This window comes from Scleropages formosus, chromosome 1 (genome assembly GCF_900964775.1).
Source record: "Scleropages formosus chromosome 1, fSclFor1.1, whole genome shotgun sequence".
In the NCBI taxonomy this organism is placed as follows: domain Eukaryota; kingdom Metazoa; phylum Chordata; class Actinopteri; order Osteoglossiformes; family Osteoglossidae; genus Scleropages; species Scleropages formosus.
In genome coordinates this window covers 40,313,936-40,339,916 of record NC_041806.1, presented here as the reverse complement: position 1 = coordinate 40,339,916, position 25,981 = coordinate 40,313,936, and the positions used below count along the sequence as shown (strand labels likewise).

At 43.9% G+C, this 25,981-nt stretch overlaps 1 protein-coding gene across 6 annotated transcripts; it reads left to right on the top strand.

The window, feature by feature from the left end:
- Positions 1 to 276: 276 nt before the first annotated feature.
- On the top strand, positions 277 to 25,981 carry kidins220b (kinase D-interacting substrate 220b). 6 transcript variants are annotated; one of them, XM_029251542.1, is made up of 30 exons: positions 277 to 431; positions 5,002 to 5,160; positions 5,659 to 5,757; positions 5,911 to 6,009; positions 6,645 to 6,743; positions 7,326 to 7,424; positions 7,575 to 7,673; positions 7,784 to 7,981; positions 8,323 to 8,421; positions 8,697 to 8,795; positions 8,970 to 9,068; positions 9,297 to 9,474; positions 9,619 to 9,783; positions 10,089 to 10,268; positions 10,455 to 10,620; positions 10,796 to 10,947; positions 11,314 to 11,603; positions 11,789 to 11,929; positions 12,493 to 12,748; positions 13,365 to 13,453; positions 14,858 to 15,002; positions 15,325 to 15,487; positions 16,314 to 16,492; positions 16,908 to 17,137; positions 17,607 to 17,723; positions 19,056 to 19,088; positions 22,345 to 22,482; positions 23,206 to 23,304; positions 23,564 to 23,794; positions 23,990 to 25,981. In XM_029251542.1, exons 2-30 carry the CDS (start codon positions 5,026 to 5,028, stop codon positions 25,130 to 25,132), a joined length of 5,220 nt encoding a protein of 1,739 aa, XP_029107375.1. In that variant the 5' UTR covers positions 277 to 431; positions 5,002 to 5,025; the 3' UTR covers positions 25,133 to 25,981. The 6 variants fall into 6 exon arrangements, with proteins under 6 accessions (XP_029107375.1, XP_029107367.1, XP_029107379.1 ...); XM_029251534.1 differs by having other exon boundaries at positions 7,323 to 7,424; XM_029251540.1 differs by lacking the exon at positions 277 to 431 and adding an exon at positions 2,927 to 3,020 and having other exon boundaries at positions 7,323 to 7,424.

Below are 25,981 nucleotides of genomic sequence, written 5' to 3'. Positions count from 1 at the left end.
TCCTTTTTATTAATATATGAAATTTGCACCAGGAAAGCTGGTTTTGGTGGTCGGCTATAAATCTAAGACAGGAAAATATATTATTTAGGCCGAACATTTTAAACAAGAAAGGTAGACAAAGGGTATTATGTCTCGTGCTCCTCAACGCGCACAATTTGACAATCAGGACTTACGTCACTCGATGGGCGGAGAAAAATGTGTTCGTCACAAACAACGCGAACGTTACGAGCGGATAGGCAGGCAACGCGGTTGACGTCACTTTTATGTGGGCGGAGACTAACAGCTTCCATCCCGGTAAACGGAACACGGCGGTGCTTTAGACACTTAGCCGATGTGTGTAACCCGTAATGGCTGTCGTTGGGTTTGACTAGCTAGACTTAATTCAGGTAGCGTCCTGGGGAGACTCATTTCACATCGTTTTCTTCTAGAAGGTATGTATAAAAAGGAATTTCAGTTTGTAAATTTATAATGGAAGATTATCGACGACGCGCCACAGACTGACACAGAGAGAGACAGTGGTGATGAGTAATATTTGCTCACCGGCGCAGAAATATTATATTCTAATTTCATGTTTTCACATTCATGATTGAGTTATAAGTTAATAGCTCATAAAAGAAACTGTATCGTGTTTATCTTGCAGCTACACATGTCATGTTCATGTCGTGTTCCTTGTCGTGTGATCTTCTTCCTCAAACATTGACAGTCAATATGATGTCTTACCTGGAATATCCATCCGATGATGACAATATTAAAACATGACTTTCTGGGCAGTTTAGGAGCCACAATGAAGTAGCAGACAAACGAGTCCAAAGTCATTATTGCGCCCCTTGTCTTTCAGCGCGTCCACCATGTTTAAATACCCCTAAAAACCTGTCAGCTGTTTACCCTGGTTTATCAAGGTGCATTTGGAGCATCAGACAGGCTGATGGTTAAGTGGAGTTGGACTTGTGACCTCAAGGTTGTTGGTTCTAGTCCTGTGCCTCACTGCTCTAGTGATCTTGTTTATCAAGATGCTTTAGCATGAGTTATTACAGTAAAAATATCCAGCTGCATAAGTGGGTCAATTAGAGTTTATATGGCATCAGCTAAGTTTAAAAAAAAATTGCATACAACATTTCACTGTTGGAATTGACACACCAGTGGGATTGAGTGAACTGAGTTATGTTCAAGGAACAGCTAGATGACAGTGGACAGTACTGTTAGACAAATCTGCATGTGGAGGGTGTGGTGGTGTGGCGAGTTTGGCCGGTGCCCGTTGTGTGGCGGGTCTGGGGTTCGAGCCTTGCCTGGGGTGCCTGGGGATAGCCTGGTGTCCTGTCCTGGGTGTGTCCTCTCCCCCCTCAGACTTGCACCCAGCATTGCCGGGTAAGGCTCCGGTTTGCCGTGACCCCACTCGAGACAAGCGGTTGTTAAGAATGACATGACAAATCTGCATGTGACACCATGACATGTGTATGATGGGCTGAGGAGTTTGTTATACTCAGATTTCAAGATGATGTGAAGTTTTACAACCCAAGTAGATTCGCACCGGTATCAAACTACGTAGTTTAAGATGTCACATACCTGTGTGATATCCTAATTTCTAATTGCAGGCATCTTGTACTCATGCTGTAGTTTAGTCTGTCAACTTAATGGTTTGCCAGCGGACATTTGAAGGAGTACTGTGGTCGGTGTCCACAGATTAGGTAAAATCTCAGTTTTTACTGTTCATTTTAGGAGTTGAGCTGAAGGATTTTGCTGAAAATAAGGAAAAGATGCCTCTGTTGCATGTAAATAGGTATGAGAGGTGATGGAGAACCTGAAGGCGTGTAAATGAGCGTCCATGGTACTATAGGACCTGGCTGTCTGGCCGTCGCACTGTTCTGTAAGCACCCACAAATACATTGCTGCTATTGTTTTTCTTTATTTACATTCATTAATTTATCTGACACATTTCTCCAAAGCTGCTTACAGTGTTAAGGTTACAATTATATACCCATTTATACAGCTGGGTAACTTTACTAGAGCAATTTTACAGTAAGTACATTGCTCAAGGGTACTATAGCTGGAGGTGGGGATCAAACCTGTGACTTTTGGATCCAAAGGCAGTAGCACTAACCACTAGGCTACAAGATGCAGGTGCTTTTCTCCAAAGCGACCTCCAATTTAGGTGACATCTCAACGAACGTGGCCTACAGTGTTAGATAATCAACTTTATAATGCTTTACAGACAATACGCCTCAGCTCAGGTTACCCGTACTGGAGTAATAAAGAAGTAAGATGAGATGAACCCAGTGCGTTGGGATTCAAACATGGGACTCTCAGGGTGTGTTCCTCCAACACTGTGTGGTAAATATACAGTGAATATTGGGTTAGATGATGGCCTGAATGAGCAACCTCAGTTAGTGTCCTGCTAAGCGGACCAGGAGCGGCTAGGTAGGTGCTACCAGACCATCCCCTTGACGGAAAGGAGGGAACCTTCCAGAAAACGTTTTTTTTTTTTGTTTTTTCTCTCTCTCTTCATTAAATACGCCGGTGCGTGTTGTCCATGGAAGAGCTGGGCAGCCGGGGACCCGTTTCTCTTTCCTTCAGCACCGCGTCTGTGTCTGACGTGATCCCTGAAGGGGATTTTTATCTTCGCTTTCTGCATGGCGGAGCACCTTTTTAATAAAATCGAGTGAATGACGTGCTTAGGCCTCTCTCTCTCTGTGTGTGTGTGTGTGTGTGTGTGTGTGTGTGTGTGTGTGTGTGTGTGTGTGTGTGTGTGTGTGTGTGTGTGTGTTGCGCGCGGTCCGCCCAGACACGGCGCCGTCTTCTCCGTCCTCCATTACGGCTCTGCTGTTCTCCGCTCCCCTCACCGCTGTGGGCGTCACCGCCCCCGCCGCCCCCCCTTCATTATTAATAATACACAATGAATAATTAATAAACCGCGTCTATTAACGGGCCTGGGTGTGGGGTAGAGGTGTGGGACCCCAGCCGAGCTGCAGCAGCAGGGGCGCTTTCTGGCGCTGTTCTTGTTTGTGCGCGGTGCTGCAGCGGCGGTAAGACGGGCGCCATCGCTCCTCTGCACCGTTATTGTCTCGCTCACATTTACTGAGGCACCGTTGTTGCGGTTGCTGCTGGGGTCTGTAGCGACGTGTGTGCGGTGGGACTAGTCGGGGAACTCGGCGCTCACTTTCTGTGTAAAATAAAAATGGCTGCAAGACGAGTGGTCCGAGCGAGGTGTGAGGCGTGCCGTCTCTGAACAGAACGAGTCCTCTCACTTGGCTATTTGTAATTTGTGTCGTTTTATTATATATTACACCAAGTTCTGCTGGACATTTCGCGCTCTCTCTTATCGGCTGTTTGTTCTCGTGTTTCCGCCTGACAATCTCCGTCGTCATTATTCGTATTAATAAAGATAAACAAAGACATGATGATTATATATTGTTAATGTTTGTCATAAATAAATTATCGTCATCGTAATAATGTGCCTAATGTGTTATACATTAATGGTAATATCATAATCCCTATATACACATTTTGTATTTTGTATGGTGTACTACGTCGCTTTGGAGCAAAGCTCCGCTAATGAATCAATGAATGTCAATGTAACACAGCTGCTGTGTAATGTCTTTGTTAGGGTCTTTGTGGACTCAGGGCTGTGTGGTTCCCAGTGCCAGGACTCCAGTACACTGTACCTGGCTGTGTTAGTGCAGACAGTGACACGCCATCGCTTTTTGGTCTTCGCACTACTGGACTGCCCACAGCGGGCAAGTTTTTTACCGAAGAAAGTCCAGGGCAAAATAATGCACAGCTTGCCATGAATCACATTCATTGAATGTCAGAACTGAACGTGATTCGTAAGAAGACGTTATTGCTGCAGTCTGAAATACCGTGAGCGTGAGCGGTAGGTGATGCTGGTGCCACACAGCTTACTGGATGTGGGTTTGAATCCAGCTCAATCTATATGGAGTTTGTATCTTTTCGACCACGAAAATATATGTATTTCATATCATGATGTGTGGCTATTTTGCACTCCGTGTGTTTTTCTGAGATTTACGCCGCATTGGTGAAAAGCATCTGCTAAATGGATAAATGTAAATGTCAGGTTGGCTTTCTGTGTGTGTGTGTGTGTGTGTGTGTGTGTGTGTGTGTGTGTGTGTGTGTGTGTCCGCCCTGAGATGGATTGGCTTCCTGTCCATGGTGTACCCTGACTTGCACTTTGACGCTGGTGGATTCATTTAACATATATGCTATTTACAGGTTTTAAGATTCAGTAGTTTGCATTCTGTGTTACTTTTATATCTTCAGCAGCTCAGGTGTACAGCTCTTTCATGTCTGAAAAATGATGTTTGGTTGGGAATGTGCCTATCATATTTAAATTGAAATCAGTCTGAGGTGATAAATTCAGGTGATGGTGTGGACCTCTACCACCTTTTCTTTAAGTTCTAATGAAATCTGATTTAGACTAGCTGGGGGAAAAAATTACGTTAAGCTTGACTCTTATTTCATTTCATCTCTGCTGCAAACTCACCTTCCTCACTGTAGTCAGGCTTTCACTGAGGAATGAAACAACAAGGGAAAGGGGGGAGGAAGCTTTTAAAATAAACAGATTGAAGAGGTCCGCTCGTTGGCATTTTCGGCTGGGCTCAGGCATCTGTGCCCAACGTTATCTGGTCCTCACAGCCTGTCTGACTGCTGACATTTAAAGGCCCAGATGATACATTTTGCCAGGCTCTGTCACTCATTCTGCCCTCTTTGGGGAAGTTTCATGTTTCCTACTCTGAGGATTAGACTGACTTATCTCCCTTGTGCCTGTTTGCTTATTTGTAAATGAAAGCATGTCACAGTATTCCAAATTACTCCTGATATGAAACTGCTGCAGACTGCTTTGAATAACCTGTACAGACATATTTACATTATTAAAGTTCCATATCTCTTTTGCCTGTTGTGTTAGGAGCGCTCTGTGCCAAACGCATGTTTATTCAAGGTTATCTGTGTACGCTTGTGGAACTTGACAGAACTCTCCTATCCTACTAGGTGTAGTGCTGTTGAAGTGCAATCATGGTGGACACCACCACCTCCATGAAGATGACCACACTGGCCATCCAGAACCTGTTCAGCTATGTAGAGGAAGAAAACCTGTCTGCCGTCAAGGTGCATTTGGATAAGTTCAAAGAGGTGGATGGCAGGAGTGATGTGAGTAACTAAAGGCAGGCTTTGCACAGGGTTCTACAAATGGTTGGTTTTTTTTTTTTTTTTTCCCCCTTTCAATTTAAAAATTGCATACTGGTGACTCTTTACTGGACAGGTCTATGTACACTTCTATAAAGGATCTGTTTGCACCCAAATTTTTTTTTCTAGCACCAGTCTTGTTTCTTAATTATTACCATACTTGATTGAATAGACAGCACAAAAATGATGAAACATATGATAAAACATTTTAAAATGCATATGAGTATAGCAGTTTTTTCCTTCTGTGTTCAGTGTTTTCTGTTTTCCACTGATTTTTGTAAGGGAAGATATGTAAATAAATAATACTAATTCCGCTGAAGGGAATGAATTGAAATGAAAACGGATGTCTTCAGAACATCTGTTGGACAACTGTGCTTTAATGTACCTACATAAAATAAAGTGTTCACCTGCAGTACAAGCTGTTGTTAGTAATGATGTATGATGTCTGGTTGGACTCATCAGAATGGACAGACTCCTCTGATGCTGGCTGCTGAACAGGGTAGCCTTGAAATTGTGCAGGAGCTCATCAGGCGGGGAGCAAATGTCAACTTGGACGACGTGGTGAGTATGCCGTCACACACCGACCTTCTTGCGTTCTGATTGGAGCGTTCATAGTAACCATGGGTCTCCTCTTTTTGTCTCCATGGCAACAGTTTTCAGGTTTAGGTCTCCGTGGTAATAAGAACTTGTGCTCCTCTCCTTCTCATCATGTAGGATTGCTGGACAGCTCTGATCTCAGCATCCAAAGAGGGGCATGTGGAGGTGGTGAAAGAGTTCCTGGAGAATGGTGCTTATATAGAGCACAGGGAGATGGTGAGAGTTATTTATATATATATATTGGATCAGGGGGGCTGCAGTGCAGCACCCTGAGTGTCACATCATACAAGCTGGGTTACCACTTTGACTAGCAGTGATCACTACTCATTAAAAGCTTGAAGCTGCTTTTTATCCCGATCAATAAGCTGTTGAGCTGCAGTTTTAAATACTGGGTTCCCTTGGAAAACTGGAATAAATTTCTGGTGAAAATCTCCTTGTAAGGTGAGTTGCTATATGGTGAATTGCAAAATGTTTGCCTGAACCAGCAAAGGATTATGGGTTTTTTTTCTTTAGAATTTTTTTGCTTTAGGGCTCATTATTTTGAGAGGTAATGGATTTAGACTATCACAGTTATGAGATTTCCAAAAGATGCTTGCAAGCAGGCATTTGGCTAGAAGATGACATGTGCAGCAGAGGCCACACCATGAGATTGGGGTTGAGTCACGGTGTATATGCTGCTTGCTTTCTGTGGAGTGTGACATCTCCAGTGCTCATTTTATGCTGTCTTGTTGCACACCCTTGCTACCCTTGCTTCCCTTGCCATGGTGACTGATCTTTCGTTGCTAAATATAGGTCTTCACATCAGTTTTTTGCCGAAGGTGTGATTGTGTTGTGTGTGCTGTGTCCTCCAGGGAGGGTGGACTGCGCTCATGTGGGCTGCGTACAAGGGGCGTGTGGAGGTAACTAAAGTCCTGCTTGAGAATGGGGCCAACCCCAACACCACTGGACAGGTGAGTGGTGATGCAGGTGAGGCCGTGGGAGAGGTTGGGTATAGGTGGGTATTGTGCAACACTGAGAAAGAGTCTAGTGCAGGTTTCCGTTTGACATTCAAGTCCAGCTTGGAGTTGCTGTATTTAGCAGTAGGTGATGCAAAATGGAAATGAAGAAGCGTTCAACTGTGGCTTAACACTCAAGTTTGGGCGGCACTGCTGTCTCACAGCCCCTGGGTGGTGCGAGAAAACATGGGTTCGATTCTCGCTCAGTCTGTGTGGAGTTCGCGTGTTCTTCCCATGTCTGTGTGGGTTTCCTCCGGGTGCTCTGGTTTCCTCCCACAGTCAAAAGACATGCTGTTCAGGTTCCTCTATAGTGTGTGAGTAACAGAGAGAGTGTGTTCCACTGACGTATGGATGAGTAACCCACTGTAAGTAGTGTATCTAGTAGTGTAAGTCACCTTTGTGAATAAGTTGTGTAGGCTGATAACACTACATAGAGTTCATTTGAAATTGCTTTGGAGAAAAGCTTTTGCTAAACAAATAAATTTAATGTAAATGTAAGTCTGGCTGGTTGTTCTGCTTTGTGTGCCACCCCAGCAGTACAGCGTGTATCCAATCATCTGGGCAGCTGGACGAGGACACGCACAGATTGTTCACCTCCTGCTACGCCACGGGGCCAAAGTCAACTGCTCTGACAAGGTGAGATGATGGGAAAGGTCTGATCCAGTGCCCTTGTGCAAGATACGGGGTGGGACTTTTCTGTTCAGTCTGTCGGCAAACTAGTGCCCTTGTCCTGGGTAGTTCCTTATAGTCAAGTCAGACTGAATGTGTATCACCTTTCCTATGCAGTATGGAACCACTCCATTGATCTGGGCGGCCAGGAAGGGTCACTATGACTGTGTGATGCACTTGCTGGAAAACGGTGCTGATGTTGACCAGGAGGGAGCGGTATGGAACACACGCGCACACACAGTTACTTCTTTCAGAATGCTCAGCAGGGCTTTTTGATGGTTTTTCCGCTCTTCATGCCATGTCGTCTTCTCTGCGTGGTCCTATAGAACTCGATGACGGCACTAATTGTGGCTGTGAAGGGTGGCTACACAGAGGTGGTGAAGGAACTGCTGAAGAGGAATCCCAATGTGAACATGACAGACAAAGATGGCAACACTGCCTTGATGATCGCTGCCAAGGAGGGCTACACGGAAATTGTGCAGGATCTGCTTGATGCTGGCACCTACGTCAACATTCCGGACAGGGTGGGGGATGCTAATAAGCACCAACCCTGATTGAAAGCCTGTGCTGCTCTTATCTTTTTGTCAGAATTAAATTTGCAGTATGTTCTGTTCACTACATTACTCACCCACAAATACTTACTAGTTGCTGTTTACTTTGGAGTTAATGCCACTACTCAAAAATCAGTAGCTTTAAGGAAGTTAGTATGTTTTTAACTTTTTTGTTTTGGTTTTCAGTGATTTGTTTTGAGGAAGCTCATTCCAGTGCACAAACCCTAAATTTTATGATCCTTTTAAAATGGGAAGTTATGATGTCTTGAGGAGTCACGCCTGTATTTTGTGTTTCTGTGTGACATGGCTTTCAGAGTGGAGATACTGTTCTCATTGGAGCAGTGAGAGGAGGTCACGTGGAGATCGTCAGGGCGTTGCTGCAAAAATACGCTGACATTGACATCAGGGGGCAGGTAGGAGAGATGGGACTGGGAGGGGTAGGGGGAGCTTGCTTTTCCAGCACAGTCCATTAGGATCTATTTGAGCAGATGGCCTCCTTGCCCTGTAACCATTAGCAGCAAATGCAGTCATGGCTGTTGTGTAACAAACATTGGATGGAGAGATTATTTTTTTGTCTCCTTAGTCCCCTGCATTCATGTTTCCTCTAAACATCCAGGTGACATACTATGTATCTGAATTTACCCATACCTTACACATCCTGACCTTGCAGTTCCTCTATGTGCTGTAGGATAACAAGACTGCCTTGTATTGGGCTGTGGAGAAGGGAAATGCCACCATGGTGAGGGACATCCTGCAGTGCAACCCCGACACAGAGATCTGCACTAAGGTGAGAGATGCAGCTGGATCATACGTGCATCTTTCTGTATTGCCATCTTTTGTTTGTGCTGGCTTGATGCGGGGACACAGCATAGATTTAATTACTTGAACTGCAAAAGAACTTGCTCACAGATGTCTGACCCCTGGTTGTGCACTTCTGTATGTGTTTGTACCCTGTTTCTAGGATTGCGAAACGCCACTGATCAAGGCAACCAAGATGAGGAACATTGATATCGTGGAGTTACTTCTGGACAAGGGGGCCAAGGTGTCTGCGGTAGACAAGGTAGGACACAGAAGGCGCATCTCCGTCTAGGAGAGTGGCTGCTAAGAGCTCCAGTTCTTCTGCTTGTCCTTTCCTTTGACTCTCCAGCTGGATGGGAGCACTGATATAGCCAAAGGGAAGTGGCAGTTTGGATACTGTTGGCTCTCTTCTTTTTGCTGTTGGTAAAAGTGAATGAGAGGATGTGACTTCTTTTTCCCCTTACTTAATATTAATCTTTGTTGGTGGCAGAAAGGGGACACACCCCTTCACATTGCCATTCGAGGGAGAAGTCGTAGGCTGGCTGAGCTCCTACTCCGCAACCCTAAGGATGGACGCCTGCTGTACCGACCCAACAAAGCAGGAGAGACGCCCTACAACATTGATTGCAGCCACCAGAAGAGTATTCTCACGCAGATCTTTGGTGCCCGTGAGTAATGCTCCACCAGCCCCTCTGTTACTTCTTAGTCTGTAGTTGTGTTGCAGTGTATTAAGAATACAATTTAACTTCCGGAAATTAAGTTAAATTTAACGTTTGGTTCCTAACTGATACTGGGTTCTGCATTTCCTTTAGGCCACCTGTCCCCCACGGAGTCCGACGGGGACATGTTGGGCTACGATCTGTACAGCAGCGCCCTGGCAGACATCCTCAGTGAACCCACCATGCAGCCCCCCATCTGTGTGGGCCTGTATGCCCAGTGGGGCAGCGGCAAGTCCTTCCTGCTAAAGAAACTGGAAGGTTAGACTTATCCACAGTGACACTCTCTGGAGTTTTTAAACAGACGCTACTGGCACTTTAAACGGGTTGAAAGACAACAGTTTTTGATAACCTTTTCCTTCAGCTGTACAGCGCAAGCCAAGAACATTGAAATAGAAAATTTTTAAGTAAGGCATTAAGAAATGGCTCCTTACACTTTTGTGATGCATACATGGTAATCATTTGCTGGAAATGAGTGATCTGATTCCAGCAAGAAGCTGTGCAAATTTGACCCCAGTCTTACACGGCCGGGTGCCTTCTCTTCCTTCTCCTCCTCCTCTCTGAAGACGAGATGAAGACTTTTGCCGGCCAGCAGGTGGAGCCACTCTTCCAGTTCTCCTGGCTGGTGGTCTTCCTGTCACTGCTGCTTTGTGGAACTGTAGCCCTGGTGCTGGGCTTCACTGTGGACCCCCGGCTGGCAATCGCTGTATCCCTCAGCTTACTTGCCCTGCTCTACCTCTTCTTTGGTAACAACTCATGCATCATTTAACTGATGTATTGATGTGTCTGTGTGTGTTCTTCTAGGCTGTTGCTGCTAAAATTCAATATGGTGCTGAAATTTTACAATGTATTGTTTATGAGTAACTCCTCGTGGCTTGTAAAGCATGCAGAGTGGCGGACAAATGGTGATTATACCCGTTTCCTTCTTGCAGTGGTGGTGTACTTTGGGGGGCGCAGAGAAGGTGACAGCTGGAACTGGGCATGGGTCCTCAGTACCCGCTTGGCACGCCACATTGGTTACCTGGAGCTGCTGCTCAAGTTGATGTTTGTGAACCCTCCTGAGCTCCCGGAACAGACCACTCGTGCCCTGCCTGTCAGGTAACCATATCCCAACAGTACCATCGTGTTCACGTTATTAAATTTGTAGCGATGCTGCTTGTCTCATGCTTTCACTGATATTTTCAGCACAGCTGTGTGTGTTCTGCTCTCGTCATCTAACCGAATGAGGCTGAGTATGTTGTCTTCCCTGACCTCCGCCTTGATGCCGCAACAGGTTCCTGTTCACGGACTATAACCGGCTGTCCAGCGTGGGTGGGGAAACCTCCATGGCGGAAATGATAGCCACTCTGTCAGATGCCTGTGAGCGTGAATTTGGCTTTCTGGCCACAAGGCTCTTCCGGGTCTTCAAGACAGAGGACACGCAAGGTGATGGGGTGCTGGGGGCGATTTGATGGTATGGGAAACAATTGCAGAGAAGCGTTTTAATTTTAATTGAAGCTCTTTATGAATAAATTGGACATTATAGTAGCATTATGGGTCACGTTTTATGACGATTTTTTTCCCCACTATGTTGTTAAACTCTGCACAGTTATAATACAATGGGGGAAATATACCAAGCTTTACGATCAGTCTATTTTAACAAGCTGTGCCTTTGCAACAAAGCAATATTGTACGAAAATGAAGCCTAAAGTAATTACAGTAATTTGCAGCAGGTGATAACTTTCTGTTTCATTATGATCAAATTCAGAGTAATTTTTAGCCTGAATCATTGTGTTGTTTTGTGCCCATCAGGGAAGAAGAAGTGGAAGAAGACGTGCTGTGTGCCATCTTTCATCATTTTTGCTTTCATCCTGGCCTGTCTCATCACGGGAATGGCGCTGCTGGCCGTCTTCAAGGTGGACGGCCGCAACAGGACCGTGAACGCGGTGCTGGTGGCCATGGCCAGCGTGGTGGGCCTGGCGCTGGTGCTCAACTGCCGCACGTGGTGGCAGGTGCTTGACTCTGTGCTTAACTCGCAGCGGAAACGGCTCCACGGCGCCGCCAACAGGATGCACAAACTCAAGAGTGAGGGCTTCATGAAGGTAAGCAGACGGTAGCACAACAGCCATGTATACGCACCGTCTTAATTGCACATGTTCGCGAAGAAATGCTCCACCTCATTCTTTTAAGTAACGCACACATCGGCCGCCCCTTCATATGAGTGTTTCTGCTCAGACGAGTACTGGTGTATAACTTATGCAGTCCGCTCTGTGTTTGCCTCTGTCAGGTACTGAAGTGTGAGGTGGAACTGATGGCCAAAATGGCAAAGACCATTGATGGATTCACACAGAACCAGACGCGCCTAGTGGTCATCATTGATGGTCTGGACTCCTGCGAGCAGGATAAGGTGCTCCAGATGCTGGATACGGTGAGCAAGACCCCCCAAAGTCCTGACAATATGGGACAACAGGAACATAGAGAATTGCCCTTTCTTTGGATGTTTTGGAGGAGGCCAGTTGCACGCACTGGACAAAAAATAAATGTTTTTGACTTTAATAAACAGTCCATTTCATCTCCTTCATATACTTACAAACCATTTATTTGAGTGTCAGTTTTGTTGTGCTAGGGGAGATGCTATGTTCAGAATCATTAGGTGGTTGATACTCCTCAAATTGCAGATGTTAAATTCCTCCTTAGATGCTCATGGTAAGCAGTTGTTTGATTTTCAGTCATAAATAATTGTGTAATGACTGGAAAGGTCAGCATAACATGACTTCCTGTGTTTGACATCAGCCTTCCCAGGAGTGTAGAACCTTTTAGGTTCACAGTTCGTATCAGTCAGAATTACAGGAAAATTCTAAATTCACTATGACAAAAACTTAATCTTGTTACTAAAGTTTGGGCAGTTCTGCTTGTTAGGTTTAGAGGTTTTGTTTCTGGTCTTGTCTTTTGGCTGTATTTTGCCTCCAACTATCAAAGATGTCTTTCCAGGTAAGGGTGCTGTTCTCCAAGGGCCCCTTCATTGCTATCTTTGCCAGCGACCCACACATCATCATCAAAGCCATCAACCAGAACCTGAACAGTGTGCTGCGTGACTCCAACATCAATGGACATGACTACATGCGCAACATCGTCCACCTGCCTGTATTCCTGAACAGTCGGGGCCTTAGCAGTGCTCGTAAGATGTGTGCACCTGCATCTACAGCTGCTCCTGCGCCTCCTAATGGGGAGGCCACTAACACTGAAGGTAATGTCTGCACCATCAAGCACCCTCCCCACAAGTACAGTGTATAGCAATTGTACATGTTTGCTGTGAAGCTTGGGTCTTCTAGTGGTACAGTGAGATCAGTCATTTTCATTCAGGATGATGTAAGTGCAATTATCATGGTAGTGTGTCATCTTATCTTGACATGTATTTGGCAACTCCTGTACTATTCTTGGTCATCTAACCTTAAACTTATATTGGGAATGATCAAGTTATAGATATTCTAATAAAAATGTTGAAATTCATAATAAAATGTACAGAAACAGAGTAGCAGTGTGGAACTTTTTTAATTCAGCTTGCCTTTGTTGATTATCAGTAACAAGGAAAAAGTTCTATATTTGTGGAATGAATTGTCCAACAGTTTTTAATATGAATTTTTGGAGTCAGTATACTTTTTTTAAATTAAAGCTATGTTCATGATTTTTACAGAATCTGACCTTTAGAAGCGATGTTTATATTATTATGCTTTATTAGTGGTGAATTTAGAGTTGAGGATCTAGTGTAGATATTGCATGTGCATATTTTCTATAGATGTATATTTATGCAAAAAGGAACTTTTGTGTGTATGATAACAAAAAGGTATCTGTCCTCTCACCAGGTTGGCATGAAGACCTAGACAGGAAACTTTCTCAGCACAGCCTTGGGGAACTAACCAAATTTGGCAGCAAGACCACACTCAATAGGAGGGTAAGGGCTTGCTGGATTTCTTATTTCCAGTGCCCTGTCTTTTTAGCCTGATCATGCTCTGAGATCCTCAAGTGGCAGTCTTACTAATTTGCATATTTTTGTTATGATTAGTGCTTTGACTCTGTCTTGATCTTTACTTAAAGGGTTTAAGTCCTGTTACGGAAGGTGGATGTGATATGTGAAATATGTGGGGGGCAGTATGGGAATTTCTGTACCAGGAACTTTGACACTATTATGATGCCATACTGAGGGTGAGAATGAAAGTATTAGAGAGGAAGGCAATGGTGGAGAGACAGGAAAACAAACCAAGATACTGGAACGGATAATGGAGCAAGAGATTTCGTGTTGAATCAGTATTTAAAAAGTTGCAGGTTGTGCAGATTTAATCTTGTTCCACATGCTGTGTGTAGTGTTTAAAAACATCAAAGCTGAACATAAACCACATGACCTTTTTGTTCTTACTTTTTTGAATTGTTCACATAATATGACATTTACATTAATATATTAAGCACTTCTCCCCAAATTGATATACAGTTACTGCTGTGTAGTACTTAGCTGAAACTTATGTACAAGTGACCTACAAGTGCTATATACTATACTGCATTAAAACTTATTATTATTCACCTCCTTTTCACTACAGCAGCGTGACACACATCCATACATGCACGCACTATCTGCAATTAAGAATCATTAATTCAACCGAAATGCATGTCTTGGGACTGTGGGGATGAAACTTGAGTACCCAAAGGAAACCCATATAAACACAGAGGACCTGAAACTCCATTCAGATTGAACAGGGATCAAACCCATGTCTGCTTGCACTGGCCTGGCACTGTGAGGCAGTAACACTGTCCAGTGCACTACTGTGGTGCCATAACATGATTGGATTTCCCTTTATTTCTACATGGGGCATACAGAGCCAGATGATAGAAGAAAGACTGTGAAGAGAAACTGGAAAGTAATTTACTGGGGGTGAAATGGATCAGATTATTTTTAATCTCGGAGGTTAAGACTTTGATAGGTTGCTTTGTGCAGCTCATACAGGTGAAAATTTTATACCACTTAGTACCTCCATCTGTTCTCAGGATAATGTTGACAACTAAGATCTCCTTCTATGTGGTAAACTTATATATATTTGTGTTTAAACATTTTTTGGCACGTATAAACTGGCCTCTCAAAAGATCGCTGTTGGCTGGTGCATATAAATACAATGTCTGCAATATTTCAGCTATTTCAAAGCAAGCACTTGAAGCATTGGAAATGTGGGTTGCCAGAGAGGATTTGTGCAAGCCAGAGTCTCTGGCCAGATTTTAGTGTGCTTCTATTTAAACTGATTCTTGCAATAGGAGCTCTGTTTGATGGTGCCCTTTGTACTGTGGTTCATTTTAATCTCTCTCCCCTCAGGATACGTACCGGCGTAGGCAGATGCAGCGTACTGTGACACGCCAGATGTCTTTTGACCTGTCGAAACTGCTGGTGACTGAGGACTGGTTCAGTGACATCAGCCCCCAGACAATGAGGAGACTGCTCAACATTGTGTCTGTCACAGGTGACCTTGTGCAGTTTTTGATTCTGGGAGAGCCACCGTAGATGCGTCAAGAAGATGTAAAGATACTGTAGTCTGGATGTCGCACAAGTTGTGTCCCTGCATCGAGGGACAACCACTAGAAGTATTTATGTAGACAAGCTGTAGGTTCTGCTATGGCTTTTACTGCAGCAAGTCTCAGTAGCCGTCCTTTCAGTAAGAAAACAAAGTGGTTAAGCATCGGGGAGAGTATTGATGCTGAGCGGAGGTAGTCCCGTCCCCCCGCTTTTCCTTTTTCTCGACAGTTCTCTCATCCATGGTAAACCTTCCCGCTGTGTACTGGCAGGACGACTGCTCAGAGCAAATCAGATCACCTTCAACTGGGATCGCCTGGCATCCTGGATCAACTTGACAGAGCAGTGGCCCTACAGGACATCCTGGCTCATCCTGTTCTTGGAGGAGACAGACAGTGTCCCTGACCAGGCAACACTTAAGACCATCTATGAGAGGTGAGCCTGAGTTCAGCGGGGACTACAGTCCTTCGTGCCTGAGGGTCAGCTCTGCGTGTGTGTGTGTGTGTGTGTGTGTGTGTGTGTGTGTGTGTGTGTGTGTGTGTGTGTGTAAGCCACAATCAATTCAGAACGTATTGTGAACTGTGCCAATACTGGACAGCATTGCAGAAGCAGGCACACTGTGCTAGTATGATGCAGATAGCCATCAGATAACCAGTTTTTGCAATTCAGACTGAAGCTGTGCTGCTCTTGCATGCTCAAATCTGTCAGCGTTGACATAGTGTTTTCACTGGATGTAAATCATTAATTATTTTTGAAAAATGTAACCAGAATAACCTCAACCTTTTAAATGCATGTAGCACAGTATTTTGCAGGAGACCTCACTTGTTTTACTGGGCTACTAACAACTGGCCTTGATCAACAAACGTACTTCCTGTTGGTAATGTCAGCTTCTCGATATACACAGGTATAGGGAAGGAAAGTATTTACTTATTTTTCCCTGTGGAATATGTCAGAAAACGGTGGTATTGTAATTACAGAAGAATATTGTGTAAATGAAATTCTGAGTCAAAACAAGACAACCTTATAAGTGAAAACATTTGTTGTACTCATGTAAGCAGCTGTGGAAGTCATATAGCTTTTAATGTTGTCACATAGCTTGGCTCAGGTTCGTAGTTTCATTATTAATACTTTTTTCCATGTGTTGAGGAAAATCACTTATCTAAGATTACAGTAGATATATACCATGGACACAGAATCACACCAGCAAGTTCCCCTGTGCCTTGACTTACTGCTACTGAATTTCTCTGCAAACCAACGGCAGGATTTCAAAGAACATCCCAACAACCAAAGATGTGGAACCACTGCTAGAGATTGATGGGGATGTGCGAAGCTTTGAGGTCTTCCTGTCCTCTCGGACCCCTGTCCTCACAGCAAGGGACATCAAGACCTTCCTGCCCTGCACAGTAAACCTTGATCCCAAACTCAGGGAGATCATCGCAGGTGAGGATCATGTAGAATGCCCTCAAATGCAGGACATGGATATCTTAACAGATTGTCTGTAGAATTAACTAATGTTGCAAATTTCTTTTTTCTGACAACTTGAAATAATGTCATAGTGGTATGGAAGTTTGTGGATGGTAATTTCCACAGCGCTGAGGCTGATAACACACTGCATGACCTCCTCTTCTCAGAAAGTTTTTGAAAAGCTCCTAAAATAAGTGTGTGAAAGTAGTTTGACAAAGGTGTAGGATTAGTACATGCTACAGTCCATTTAACGTACATGTGTGGGATGGTAAAATGCTTGCTGACTCAGATAATGGCGATAAGATAGTGCGTTCCATCTTTACAAACCAAGGATTGATCTTTTGTTTTAACCTCTGCCTGTTTGTCTCTCGCTTTCTCTCACTTTCCCCAGATGTGCGTGCTGCCAGGGAGCAGATGAATATTGGTGGTGTGACCTATCCCACATTGCCCCTGCAGGATGCCCCTGCCCGAGCCCCTTCTGTCTACAGCCAGCATTCCTCAGCTTGCTCACCCACCGCTTCCTTCAATGGCCCTTACAACTCTGTTGGAGTGGTGTCCCCTCAGCCTCCAAGCAGTTACTTCAGTGGCATGACTGGGCCTCAGCATCCCTTCTACAACAGGGTGAGTCTCCACACCTCTCTGCAAGCCCTTTCTAAAACTGGGTGAGTTTCTGTACCCCTCTCTTCCTCCTCCTACTCCAGAACAAGTCTCTACACAACTCTGTGTACTTTTTCCACCTGTGGGTGTATTCTTCTTCAAATTGTATACCTCTTTCCTGTTTTGTTTTGCAATAAAAAAAAAAAATCTTTCAGTGCTTTCTGGGGTAAACTCTCAAGTGCTAAGTTTCTGCCATTTACCACACAACACCTCACCTCTTTCCTTTTTAAAAACATTTTTTTACATTTGTTTCTTTTCCCTGTGTCATTTTTTAGTTTTCCAACCAGTTCTTCCAATGAGTTGCATGTGCTGCTATAAACCTATTTAATTTGGAACAATTTTTTTTTTTCTTTTGCATTTGATCCTCACTGGGTATTTTATTTCATTTTCTAAATTTGTTTTCCTTTTCCCTCCTTGGATCTCCCATCTGTAGCCATATTTCCCCCATCATGTTTATCATCTGCCAAGGCAGTACATTGGCAGCATCCATCATGCCCTGCCACGCCCTTCCATTAAAACCGGCTTTCCCAGAGATTGCAGCAGTGGACTTGTAAGTACAGTGGTGTCATGGAAAGTCACACACCACCTTAGTAGTATGTAGTGGTAATAGCCTAAGAGCACAGAATCTTTAAACGACATGTACGTGGTGGTGTTCTGTGTTTATTTTGGCATAACCTTAAATGTCATCCTATGGTGGGATGATAGTTGTATTAAACACTTTGCCCATGTAGTAACTGTTTTGCCGTAAGTAAAGTTGTCTAATTTTTATTGGCTGCTTCCCTTGTGCGTACAGTATGTGTTTATGGATTGGCATAAGATGTTCTCAGTGTTCTTTGACTACAGTATTCATCTTCTGGCGCTGGTCAGTTATGTCTAGCCAGTGTCCTTTCAAAGAATTCTCTTCAAGTTTATATTAAAAAACTTCAATTAAATGAATCATATCAGTTTTTCAGTTTCAATTTCAAGGCACCCACAGGATAAGAATTACTCTGTATAATCTAACTAATTGTTAAAACGTTGTTAAATGCTTGAACAAGTCTGTTTTATACTATAATGTTCATAACTGTCTACATCAGGGGCACGATAGTTGTGATGGCAAACTGCAGGTAGTTACTCGATTGCAACAGTAACCTGTAGACATGGCATATTCACAATTTAGATTATTATAGTTTGATTGAGAGCCTCCACATAGAAGTCACCTGAATGAGTGGATAGTCTAGTCAGAAAAGACCTGCAGAAAATACCTTAAAGTGGATTCCACTGAAAGAGAAGTTGGTTAAGGACATAATTGGCCAGAGTCTCTTCCTGTCTGATAGTTGGGGACCGGAAAGAATCTGTTTTTCAGCTTAAATGTTACTGGCTATGAAGTAAATTCAGTCTGGAGTCCTGTCTGTGAGCCTACCATGGGTGCCTTTCAAATATTTTGTCACTGTGTATGAGTGCACATGTTTCTGTGTGACTGGTCACCCCTACCCCCAGTATGACTGCATGCTCTTTGCCACTGTTGCACCAAGGCATAGCCCCCCCCCCCCCATCTTACTAAAAGGTTGCCAATGAGCCTGAAACTAAAGAGAACCACTCCTACACTTTCCTGTTTCAATCCAAGTACCATGGTAACAGAGGGCACCAGAGCACCCCCACAGTACTTAGTGCTCCTTAACAACAGTAGTTAAGAGTTTTAAATTAGATGTGGAGGTGTGCTGAATTGGAGAAACAAAATGAGCTGATCTAAAATGTTTGAATGTCTGAAGGCATCAGCTTACACATTGTATTCCACAGATCACAGACACTGGCTGAGTGTGTTTTCCCCTCCATGGTGTTTGAAATCTTAAGTGTTTCCTAACATTTTCTGCTCCCTTTCTCTCTCATTTTTCTTCCAAAGCACTTTAGGACACATTCTTTCAGACAGAAGCAGGTACAGAACCCCTCCAACGTGCTTACGCAAGCTTCTTGCCTCCCTTTTGCTACCCCCGATTCAACACTAACATCCTTCCTGTAGTTTGCCCACAGACATCCCAGCATGCTCTATGGGAAAGTGCAGTACATTGTCGGTTATAAGGAATTGTGATGATAACCAATAGTATTAGATGGAATGTCCAGCTTTGGCCCCGACGTTGAACTTTAACCTCCTGTGGGATAAAATTCAGAAGGGATCTTGGCTGGCAGTAGGTAGTTTCCTTTTGCCTTCTAGTTCAGACCCTGTGCTGTCACCTGTGCTGCGCTCCCTTCCTTTGCACCTCCTTAAACACTTTTTTTTTTTTTTTTTTTTTTTTTTTTAAATCAGCCTTGACCTCCTAGGAGCAATTTTATTTGGGGCATGGGGCAACATTTATTGAGAGCTACATGCTGATTAAATTACTGCATCTCATATCATTATGGTACCTGTAATATGTCCTTCAAATGTATTAGTATAGTATGCTGCTGAACTAGTTTAATAGATAAAAGATACATATTCATAGTTGATTCCATTGGTAAGTGATAAAGTTAAGTGTTAAGTTAATGTGTGGTGGTGCAAGTCTTCAGAATGGACTTTAACAGTGATGCTGTGCTTCCTGGCTCATCCCTGGTTGCAGTCACTGTTAGTTTGTTACTGGGTCATCTTGGCTGCCTGCCCTGTCAGGAGAAACTGGAAGTGTGTCACACAATGCCTTTTACATATTACTAGTTGATGCATCCATCTTAAATGTGATCCTGAGTTCTGTCAGTTGTACCTTAGACTAACTTTAGATATTCCTCCCCCCCCCAGTGTCACCACTTTGATACCACTGTAGCTCTGACTGGTGCTAGTGCTGTGTTCTTGCAGATACATACAAAAAAATAAAGTTTCCAGGCAACCGCTGTTGCTGGGTGATTTTCCTGTAAAGGCTAGGTAACTGTCACATCCTAGTCTGACTCTTTGTTTTATTTCATTTATGCTATATTGTTATGAATATTGTAATGGTATTCATAGGTATATAGGGGGGCGCAGTAGGTTGGACCGGGTCCTGCTCTCGGGTGGGTCTGGGGTTCGAGTCCCGCTTGGGGTACCTTGCGACGGACTGGCGTCCCGTCCTGGGTGTGTCCCCTCCCCCTCCGGCCTTACGCCCTGTGTTGCCGGGTTGGCTCCGGTTCCCTGTGACCCCGTATGGGACAAGCGGTTATGAAAGTGTGTGTGTGTGTGTGTGTGTGTATTCATAGGTATATCCCAGCTAATACAAAAGTATCAAAAAAAAAAAAAAAATTGCCTCTTTCCAAAATCTCAAAAAATGCTAAGTTTTGTAAATATCTTACGGCAGCTAGATACTGAAATGGTAACATTTAAATATTCGATAAAAGCCCTTCATTTACTGTAATTTCCACATTTGTTGCCATGAATATAGTTCTGACTTGCACTTCACGCCTAGTCTCTACTTAATGATTTATGTTGAGGACTAACAAAGAACTGGGACCTCTGTCTGGTTACAAGCTGTGTGTTTAGCCCAGCTCTGAACCAGGTCTTGGCACTGCTGCACAGCTCTATGATCTCAGCGGCCTTGCCTGTACTGTTAAACTAGCTTTGGCTCTACAGTAAGTACCACAAATGAACGATATAAATGGAATTATTCATTTTGTCTAAAAGTAATACCAGTACTTTCATTATATTCAAGACCACATTGTTCAATCAGGATGCCCCTGTACTTTCTTACAACTCTCTGAAATAATTTTCTGGCACTGTGAGGCATGTTTCCAGTGTTCTCCTGGTGTTTTGTGAAAAGATTTTAGCAGAGCTTATTTTAGCTGATTGCCTGGCTAGCAAATAATATTCTTTAAACATTGCTGCAATATTTTAGTAGTGTGATACTGTTATTTATGTGCTAACTTAATGTGCTAACCAATAATACTTGTTTTTAAAGATCATAATCCATTCATGAAGACATACCTTTATTTGCAGGGCTAAATATAGTTGTTCTGTTTATTATAGATAATCTTTGTTAGGATGCATGCTGGCTTCATTTGCTACTGTTCCCATCTTAAAGCTCTTTCTGCGTAATTACTGTCATCTGAAGAACTTATTTGAAGTGCACTGCTTGCTCAGTTTGGTTTGCTTCTGCAATTATGTAACTTGGGAGTGCATTCCATATGGATATTATTAAAAATGCTCAATCATATTTGTAAACAAAACAAACTGGCAGGTAATTAATACACCACTGTGATAGTTCAGCGAAAAACAAATATAATAAATGAAATATGAAATAATTTTAAAAGAACATGGCTGTTTTTAAATCTTACCTTGATTATAGAGAAATGACAAATTTAAAAATTGTACATGCCTGTGCAATGAAGTCAAAAGAGGATGATCTCTGCCAAGTCTTTTAAAGCCTTTCATCAACAGAGTGGAACTGCTTTTCCTCCATTAAATATAATTTGCTTAAATTATATTAAATATATGATGAATGATTAAAATCCCACTTGCCAAATGGTGCAGAACAAATGCAGCTTTATAGCCCCTTTTGTCTCTGCTCATCCGTGCCATTACTGTAATACCCTTGTTATGTAGCAGCATATTGAAACCCTCCCAGTAAAAGGACACACCTCTGACTGTCTGTCAGTGGCTCACTCAAGGGGTCACCTTATCTGCTCTGGTAACAGATTGTTTTTGGTGCCCTTTTCTAAAGCCCCAGTGCGCACATGCATCTGTAGCTGGTTCCTTGAGGTTCAGATAGGCTTTATTTCTTCTATTGCTTCCATCCATCGTTTCCATTAAAGGACTGGTTTAGTGCCCCAGACTGTGTGTGTACACTCACATACACGCATACATCCCATTGTACAGAGAAGCAAAGGACCTTGGAGAACTGCTCTTGATTTGGCACAAAACTAGACTGCAGTACTTGTTGCCTCATTTGGGTGCAAATGACTAATTGCTTGTCGCTGATGGTATTAAAGTTAACCTTTGAGCCACCTGCTTGGTGGAAACTGCAGCCCCAGAGCTGCCATTGTGTTTTATTTTCAGATGTTTGATTAAGTGCTCTGACATTCAACACCTCAACTGTAGTCTGTTGCGAATGAGCTTAGAAATGTGAAAATGAAAACCTGGATATCTTCACCAAACTAAAAATTATTGCAGCCCTAGAGTGTTTCTACCTACTGAGTGCGCTGAGTGTCACCCACTAGTTAATGGTCCTGTCTCGGTCTTCACTCTCCGTGTGGGACAGGGTCCTGCCTCAGTCGTGTCTGGAGCCCCAGTGGTTCTACTGAGCTCCATGAACACAGATGCAGTGTGTGAGCGGGTGAAGCAGATTGAAGGCATCGACCAGAGCATGCTGGGGCAATACACGACCACCATCAAGAAGGTAAGGGGAGATGGCACTTTCCCATGTTCTTAAGTTTTTGATCTTCAGCATCATCAGTATGAGGATGTTCACTTTCATCCATTCATAGATGTATTTAACTCCTTGTCCAGTGTAGGATTGTAGTAGACTGAAGCCTATCCAGGAAGCATAGGGCTTAAGGCAGGGTACATCTTCAATGTGATACAAATCCATGGCAGGGCAATCGCACACAGTCACTCATAAATAAACACACAGTGTCAGTTTTGAGTCTCCAATTCATCTGAGACACATCTTTGGACTGTGGGAGAAAACCTATATGTGGAAGCTTACAAACTGCACGCACACACATAGTCGGTTTCAAAGTTTCATCCAAGAACGCAGCCCATTAGCTATGAGGCACCATCACTATCTCCTGCTGCCCACTAACCATATTCAGTTCCATTAAATTATACCTTTAACTGGAAATCATATTTAAAATATCAAACCTTTTTACTCGTTCTTTTCAGTTTTCTGTAAAACTATTAAATGTGAGCCATAGACAACCAAGAAGGTTCCGTTTGATGCATTTAATTTAACTTGATAATGATTATTTCCAGTCAAGTACATCCAGGATGTGATATTTGGCCCATTGTGGCCTCGGTGAAACTGCATTCAACAGAGTTGCATGACTAATGTAAGCCTGCTAGTGGATAGGGTGCTACCGTCAAACAACCATCTGATCTGCGTGTTCTTGTCATGTTCCAGGCTAACGTAAATGGCCGTGTCCTGTCCCAGTGCAACTTGGATGAGCTGAAAAAGGAAATGAGCATGAATTTTGGGGACTGGCAGCTGTTCCGTGGGATGGTAGGTTACCACAGTAACTTTTTGTTTTCCAGTATAAAATGAGTGGAGGAATTATTCCACTTGCCTGACCTACTGAAGAAGCATCTCATGAAATCCATGCATTTTACCTGTTTAGTGTTGATGTGCTTAAGAGAAATATGTAGCCATTTTTCCTTAAACCTCCAGAATTTTTCTTCCTCCTCCTTACAGCTGCCTTAGGGGTTTTGCTTCCTCTCCTCTGCTGTCTTCTTGCTCAATATACCATCGCTGCCTCCTGCAGGTGATGGAACTGCGTCACACTGAGAACCAGGTGCTACACGAGGGGGCTCCCAGTGAGCCAGGAAGCAGTGCGGTGGGCCATGGTGAAATGCCTCGGCGTACCGGAGGGGTGGCCCATGACAGTTCGGTCAACCCAGATACGTCCCCCATGTACAACTTCAACCTGAGCTTTGAGGAACTGAGCACCGTTGGCCTGGATGAGCCACAGAAGCAGAGTAACTCCCACTGGGTTGTACGTACTCTCACCCCCCATTGAATATCATGAACAAATGGATTCTTGCCAGTCTGTTCTTTACTGGTTTTGACCAATAGTTTCTTTTATAATACCATTAGGTCCTGTGTTCTTGATCAGATACTTTTGATATGTTTTCATGGTGGTCAGTTGTGAGGAAATTTGTGGAAATCTTTTTCTCCCTCTCTTTTCTAGGCCACCTCTCACAGGACCCCCAGCATGTCCAGCCTGAATTCACAAGAATCTTCCAACGACATCTCCAAACTGACTGACAAGCAGCAGGCAGAATACCGTAATGCATATCAGGAGTACATTGCCCAGATGGCCCAGCTTGAAGGTACAGGAGGTGGGACTGAGAAGTCCATGCAGCCCCATCCTGGGCAGTTTATGCATCCCATAGATGATAAAGGAAAAGAGGCTGGCGAGCAGGACGGCCGCAAGCCTTTCACCAAGAGAGCGGGCAACAAAACGCCTGATGCTGTCGACTACACCCCCTCTGCTGCTGACGCTACACCGCTGGACCCAATCACTGAGGAGGATGAGAAGCCCGAACACGGCAGCTCCAAAACGCTACTGGGTCGCAAGATGTCAAGTGAAAGGGTCGGAATCTTCCAGGGTGCTGACCTAAAACTGAAGGCAGCTGGAGGGCCCCGGTACCAGAAGTTGACCAGTGACGACGAAGAATCTGAGGAGTCAGACAACACCCCGTTGCTTGGGGATGGAAAGAAGCCAGATGCCAAGACTGCCCCAGATGGTACACGTCCAGTGGTGAAGGGCAAGGAGTACCTGTCGGATGCTATGCTGGACAAGAAGGACTCCTCTGACTCCGGTGTGAGGTCCAGCGAGAGCTCCCCCAACCACTCTCTGCAAGATGAGGAGGCAGACCTGTCGCAACTGGAAAGAAGCAGCCTAATCGAGCTGGATGAGGAGAGCGCAGCCCGCAAGAGAGGACTGCCTCACAGTCTGAGCGGCCTGCAGGACCCCACCATAGCACGCATGTCCATCTGCTCTGAGGACCAATGCAGCCTTCTTGCTAGCAGCCCTGAGGAGAGCTGGCCTTCCTCCAAGGCCTACAACCTGAACCGTACACCCAGCAACACCACTCTCAATAACAATACCAACAACGCACAGCTGGGCAATCGCCAACAGCCAAGCGAAGGCACCCCGGCCAATGTCATCGTCGCCCCCAGCTCCAGCACCACCGCGACCACTGCACCCGTCGACAATGTACGTGTGGTGCACTTCAAGAGAGGGCTGAACCCTGGAGACCCCCCAGAGATCCGTACAGTCTCCTCGGAGACTGTTACGTTTGGTGAGGAGAGGGAGAGCATCCTCTGAAGGTGAAGACCCCGAAAAGAATGTCTCCCTTCATGTGAAGACCAAGAAATACCATTCCCAGAAGTGTCATAGATGTTGTTTGTAGTCGCATGCTACAATATTGCATAGTAAAATGGAGAAATTGAGTAGAGTTACAAGCATAAAGTAGATTGTAGATTGCTCATGTTTTATGTGCCCAGAACCACAACTTTTGTCCTGTATATTTAACACTGAAATTGTGATCTGTACCATGACTGTTTGGTTTTGTGGTAGAACTTAATTTTGAAGACCAGGACAAAGAATACCATGTTAAATGTATCTAAAAGTCACATGAAAGTTTTAGATTGTTTTGGTTGTATGTATCTGAACTAACAAAGTGGTGGTCAGCATAGATTTGTGGAGTTTGCTCTGTAGAACTACCTGTGTTAATGGATAGTAGTCCCCATCTATGAATTTGTATGCATGTTTGGTGTTGTGCTACAGTATTGCATGCAAATGTGGTTACTTCCACATGTGTTTATCACTACTTAAGTCAGCTAAACTGCTTAACCAGTTTTAACAGTATTTATGGGGTCTACTTCAGTGTTTGAATTTTCAGCGATTGTGTGCCATGTTTAGAATTCTCGTAGCTTTACTGTTAATTTGTAATGTTTGCTTCAAATTTGTGACGAGCAGGCCTGTGTTTGCAAGATCCAAACTTGCATGGCTTAACAGAACCAGATTGTTGTTGAGTGTGGTGCTTGTGCAGTGATGTAGCAGCATGTGTTGCAGGTGTCTAATAAATTGACAAACATTAATAGGCTGTAGTTCTTGAAATTGTCACTGTCATATTTATTGAAACAAACTTGGGAAATAAACATCTATTCTAAA